Below are 5,708 nucleotides of genomic sequence, written 5' to 3' on the forward strand. Positions count from 1 at the left end.
TTTGTGAGGTTGAGCTTTTATAAAAGCTCTTAATTATTTCATATCCCTGTTAAGGGTGGTTTATATCGAGATAAACTTGATGAAATAACCTATGTAAGTGAAAGGGTTAGCCGCCTTCTATGAAAAATGTTGGGCCATTTTTCTAGCACACTTACTAGAATCCTGAGGTAAGATGACCAAATATATACTTTTGTATATATATATCTTACACATCGAGGACTCAGATGGATGAAGGGGTTAGTTGTGTGTTATGAGTTTACCCCCATCTTAGAAAGTTCCAGACTAGTTTCACTTATCTAAGAGAAGGATTGCTCATCATCACTATGTACTAGTTCCAGATACGTTCACTAGTGCTTAAGCAACTAATCTCGCTATTGCTCTTCTGGAAAGTTTGTTTTCGAGTTTCAGAAGAATTCTTTTGCATTAGTGGGGGAATGTTGGTAATGCTCAATCCCACATAGTATTGGAAACACTATTGGGAATGGGTATTTATAGTATGAAATTCCCACTTCCTTGTTGAGTGAAAGAGAACAAGGGGGACTCTCGCGAACCGCCGTCGCTGAGGTCCGTCTCGTCTCAGCTCGGCACGGCACGGCTCGGCTCGGCTCGTGGTCGTGGTCATGGTCGTGGTAATACGTGTCTTCGACACGTCCGGGCGGATACTATCTTTTTAGAGAAAATTCTTGAGGAATTTCTCTTTGAAAGAAACAAATGAAAAAATGTAAAAGATTTCAACTGATATTTATAGGCTGCTGAAGACTGTTTAAATTCAAATGATAACAGCTGGTTTATGAGAGTTATAAGAAATTAAACAGCTTTTCCTAAATTAAATAAAAAAACGTTAAGATGTATCTGGACTGATTTACAGCTTTGTACAGAGGGGACAAACTGTTAATATCAGGAGTTACAGGAGTTATTTGATTTAATTCCAGGGGTTACATGATATAATTTCGAGAGTTATAACAGCTGAATAATGATGCAATGAACCTGGACTATTTTTGAGTCAGGTTCATCTAGACATTTCAGCTGTTACAAAAGAAGAGATTTAATCCTGAAATTTTATGGACGATTTTAACCCTATTTCTAGCCTATAAATAGAGGGTTATATTCAGCTTCTCAACTCACTCTCAACATTCACAATTCACTCTCAAAGTGTTTTCTGCAATTATTCTTTCTGTGCTTTCCGATAAGAAGAGCAATACCACCGACAGTCCACTCCGATTTCAGGTGTACGGAATTCGGAGCGACCATGTTAACCTCGGGGGACAGTCCGCCTACTGCAGCGATTACACACATCTGGGCGAATTCGTTTCTAAGGCAGTGGTTATACCACGACACGGTTTACGAATATGTTCCTTTTAATTACTGTTTATATTTTCAGTCAGTGCTAACGGTGTAGTTTTGCAGTTCATATATCCAACATCCATTAATAATAATAGCATAAGAAACTGAGCAAACACGCATTCTCAACAACTCAATCTAATGTGCAAAAAATCCCATCCTAATCATTATTGCCCAAACAAACGACCATTCTACACGATTATATGCCTTACTCATGTCCAGTTTGAGCGTAAAGTAGCCTTTTTGTATCTCATGTTTCCGAATAAAAGAGTGCAACAACTTATAAGCAGTGATGATGTTGTCCAAGATCAATCGACCCAGAACAAAAATACTCTGGGTCTCATCAATGCATCTCTACAATAGACTCTGCATCCGATTGACTAGCATCTTGGAAACAATTGTGAATAACACATTGCAGAGACTAATCGGTCGATAGTGAGCTAACTTTTTTAGAGAATGGATCTTTGGGTTTTGTTGATATCCCGCATTTGGTATTGGCCATTGAGGAGCCCAATGCAAACTTCGAGATATCGGGGCCGATAATGTGCCAAAAGCGTTGGTAGAAAATTGCGACCATCCCATCTTCCTCGGAAGCCTTCATCGACGCCATTGCTTTCATAGCCAAAGTCACATCGTCATAAGTAAAATCTCTGTCCATCATCGCATTCATCTCCTGTGTGATGCAAGGGGCGATCCCTTCCAGTATCTCGTCATCAACCGGATTGTCGGTTGAAGTGAATAAATTCTGGAAATAGCGTCTAGCACATTCCTCTAGAGCTACATCACCTTCGAATTGCTCCCCCTCCTCAGACTCCAGGACCCTCATTTTATTTTGAATTACTCTAGAGTTATAGAACATTCCTCTAGCGTATAGCTCATTCTAATGTAAAATAATTTCACAAATCGTCCTAAAATGATAAGTTAGTATTCTTAAAAATTTTAAAATAAATATAACACTTGTCATTATCTTAAATCTACTCATAATTTATTTCTAATAATTATATATCAAATAATAATCCTCTTCTTTAATGAAGATATTATCATATCTTGGGTTTGCCTTTGAAGAATGGAGATGTGGAAAGTTTCTTTAAAGTCTCTATCTTAATGTTAAAGGGGAGATTAGGTGAAGGATTTGGATGACAATACAGGGTTAGTTGAACCTTGTAAGGAAGATAATAAAGAAGGGTTTAAAATTAATTTGACCCTCATATATACATTCTTCATGTTAGTCCTTAAAGAAAAAATTATTTGCAATTAATTACTCAATTTGTATTCTATCGATGAGTTACCCCAATAGATCAGTTTCATTAAGTTAAATGCTTATGTATTTCAGTAACCAGTTAACCAAGCATAAGTATTCCATTTAAACCCCTAAACTTAGTAGTTTAAATTCCAGAGTTATACAATATTAATCACCTTTTTGGATAAGGAGGGATAGATTGTTTGTATGTGTAGACTTCCTGAAATTGATCATCCATTTTGCAGTCCCAAGTATCCATAATTCATTGATTGACTAAGTGAGAGCACTTGTAAAATAAGTGCTCAAACACATGATTTAGTTTTAGTGTTGGGCACTACCTCTAGTGCAATTGGTTGTTCATTTCCTTTTCTTTTTTTAATCATTCAAACCTTTTCCTTGTTCCGACGATCTCTTAGTCTATTGAGAATGCACATACACCTTGTAAATGCTACTACTCGAACTCAGAACCTCTAGAAAAAAACAACACTCTCCTCTATCACTGAGACCACTTAATAGATTCTTGAAGTTTTCATTTAAATACTCTTATCCATATTATAAACGTACCCATATTAGACACCAAGTAAAATAGTTCCATAGAATGTCAAATGATACAAATTAATACAACGTAGATTAGAGTGAAAGCAGGAGTTGCTGGTCAATTATTCAGTTCGAAGTACAAATCTTATCTGCATAGTCTAATTTTACTCAAATCTGAACCAACTGTAAATGAAATATCTGAACTGGTAATTTCTTTCATAATCATTTTAATTAATCTTCTCATCCATGGAGGAAAGCAGCCCCCAGATTATGGTTCATGAACTGAAGACTTATCTTCTTCCTCCTTAATGGCGTTAATCATGGTGGCAACCTGGTTAATTCTTGGCCTAGACTCAGGAGCCTGGTTGACACATTTGATAGCCACATGCAGCAGATTCAGCATCTCCTCTTCACTCGCGCCCTCGGAAATCAATGCCTTATCGAAAACTTCGACCGTCCATTCTTCGTGAACCACAGAATGAACCCATGAAGTTAGATTGACTCCATCGTTCTGAACCAGCTTTCCGGTAAGTAGCTCAAGCAGAATCACACCGAGGCCATAAATGTCTGCTTTGAAACCATTAGTTGCAGTGTCCTTGGTTTGTTGCTGCATTGAAGAGGGTTCTTGAGGGTCCATGACCATCAGCCCGTATTCGCTTATGCAAGGTTCCATGTTGCTCTTCAGCATGATGTTTGAGGATTTCAAGTTACCATGATGGATTCCATCGCCATGAAGTTCATGGTGCATGAATGCCAATCCCTCTGCAATTTTGGCTGCAACGCTGAGTCTGCTGGCCCATTCGAATCTTCGTCCCGATTGGTTTCCTAAATTACATACTCGTTTAGCTGCTCAAATGCATACGTACCTAAATATGTTGATTACCATTTTGAATGAAGAGAAGAGTATGGTTACCATGGAGAAGAGTGAAGAGACTTCCATTCAGCTGATATTCATAAACCAGAAGCTTCTCATGCTTCGAACAATAGAAGGCGAGAGGTGGCAAGACGTTCAGATGCTTTGCTTGATCTAGCCTCAGCATCCTCTGCTTAAACTCGTCGTTCGAAATCATCCAACCTTTAATCCTTTTCACAGCCAACACCATCCCATTCTCGAAGATGACTCTGTAGAGGGTACCATGTTTTCCCCTCCCAAGCAACTCAGCCGGAGCTCTAAGCAAGTCCTCAAACCTCAAATCACTTACTGTAGGACTGGTCAAAACCACTAGTGAGGACGAGACCATCGCACTCTCGGTTGAATTGATCGAAAACTCGGATTTACTCACATCGGTTTTCAACTCAGCCGATGTAAAACTAGGCTTGGTGTCAACAAAGTCATCCACCGATGCTACCTGATTTGGACTTGGAGCTGGAGCTGCAACTCTTTCCACTTTCTTCCTAGTGAGCCTGAAAATAATCAAACCAACAATAACCAATCCCAAAGCAATATAACCTGAGAACATAAGGATATCCTTATTGGAAAGACCCTTAGATTTCTTTTTTGAAGTTGGACATGTCTTCTGTAACATTTCTCCACACAATCCAGGGTTGTTGAGATAGCAGTTTGCAGGGAATTTCTGACTCACATCAGGAATTGGACCCTGGAAATTGTTGTTTGAGACATTGAATTGATCGAGATTCGAGAAATCAAATTCCGGGATCTCCCCTGTAAGCTGATTGTTTTGAGCTAAAAACATCTGGAGACACGAAATCCTTGCCAAACCTGGCAGTTCACCACCAAATTTATTGTTTGATATGTCAAGTTGTATCAGGTTACCTAACATTGCCATTGAATCTGGAAGTTTTCCAGTGAACTGGTTCCCTCCCAAGAACAAACGAGTTAACTGTTTGCACTTTACAATATCAGCTTTGATTTCACCACCAATGTTGTTCAAGCTAAGGCTAAGAAGATTAAGCGATGCAGCAATGGAACCAACATTACAAATAGCAGTGACATTAAGAACACCTGATAAACTTGAATTATCAAGCACTATTTTCTTAACCAAGCTGTTGGTCTTATTGTCACAAGCTACACCCTTCCACTTGTCCCTGCAAGGATCCGAACTCGAATTCCAACCGATATTTGGGTCGTACCGGGCATTGTTGTTGGACAGCCCTGTAAAGAATGTAACCAACGAATCCCTGGCTGCATCATCCACTGAATCTGTCACATGAATGAGGAGAAACAATGAAACAAAAAGAACCCAGATTGGAATTTTTTCCATTTTTTTTCTTACTCTTCTTTGGGATGATTCTCTTTGAAACTTAGATTCAAACAGGTTAGGTATGGAAGTTTGAGTTTAAAACGAAACTGGAATTTTCATTGGTTGGGATTGTGGAACATGGAGGAAATCTCGAGGCTTTTGATGATTGCCGGAAATAATATAAAAGAGCTTAATGATCCATTTGGCTGAATATACAACAAGAATTTGTAGTTTTATGCACTGGATCAATGTTATAGAATCAGGCATTTGGCTTTCAAAGATATAAGCCGGCTGCAACTGGAAAGATGAACCTCATGTGTCATGGCTTTTTACAATGAAGAATATTCTTCAGTGATGCATAAGTATTCTTAGTTTGAATATCTTGTTGT

General features: G+C 38.6%; 1 protein-coding gene across 1 annotated transcript; it reads right to left on the bottom strand.

Annotated features, from left to right (window-relative positions):
- Positions 1 to 3,386: 3,386 nt before the first annotated feature.
- Positions 3,387 to 5,413, bottom strand: LOC120121754 (probable inactive receptor kinase At2g26730). The gene is made up of 2 exons (XM_039141044.1): positions 4,032 to 5,413; positions 3,387 to 3,943 (listed from the first exon to the last, which is right to left on the bottom strand). The coding sequence occupies exons 1-2, from the start codon at positions 5,338 to 5,340 to the stop codon at positions 3,387 to 3,389; spliced, it is 1,866 nt and encodes a 621-aa protein (XP_038996975.1). The 5' UTR covers positions 5,341 to 5,413.
- Positions 5,414 to 5,708: the final 295 nt, after the last annotated feature.

The sequence above is a fragment of the Hibiscus syriacus genome, unplaced genomic scaffold (assembly GCF_006381635.1).
Source record: "Hibiscus syriacus cultivar Baekdansim isolate YM2019G1 unplaced genomic scaffold, ASM638163v2 tig00110379_pilon, whole genome shotgun sequence".
NCBI classification, from domain to species: domain Eukaryota; kingdom Viridiplantae; phylum Streptophyta; class Magnoliopsida; order Malvales; family Malvaceae; genus Hibiscus; species Hibiscus syriacus.

Excerpts from the sequence above, each read along its gene's own strand:
- LOC120121754 (XM_039141044.1), bottom strand. The coding sequence starts at position 5,340 with ATGGAAAAAATTCCAATCTGGGTTCTTTTTGTTTCATTGTTTCTCCTC. Across the intron at positions 3,944-4,031 it reads TCTCTTCACTCTTCTCCATG|GAAACCAATCGGGACGAAGA; the intron begins GTAACCATACTC and ends TATGTAATTTAG.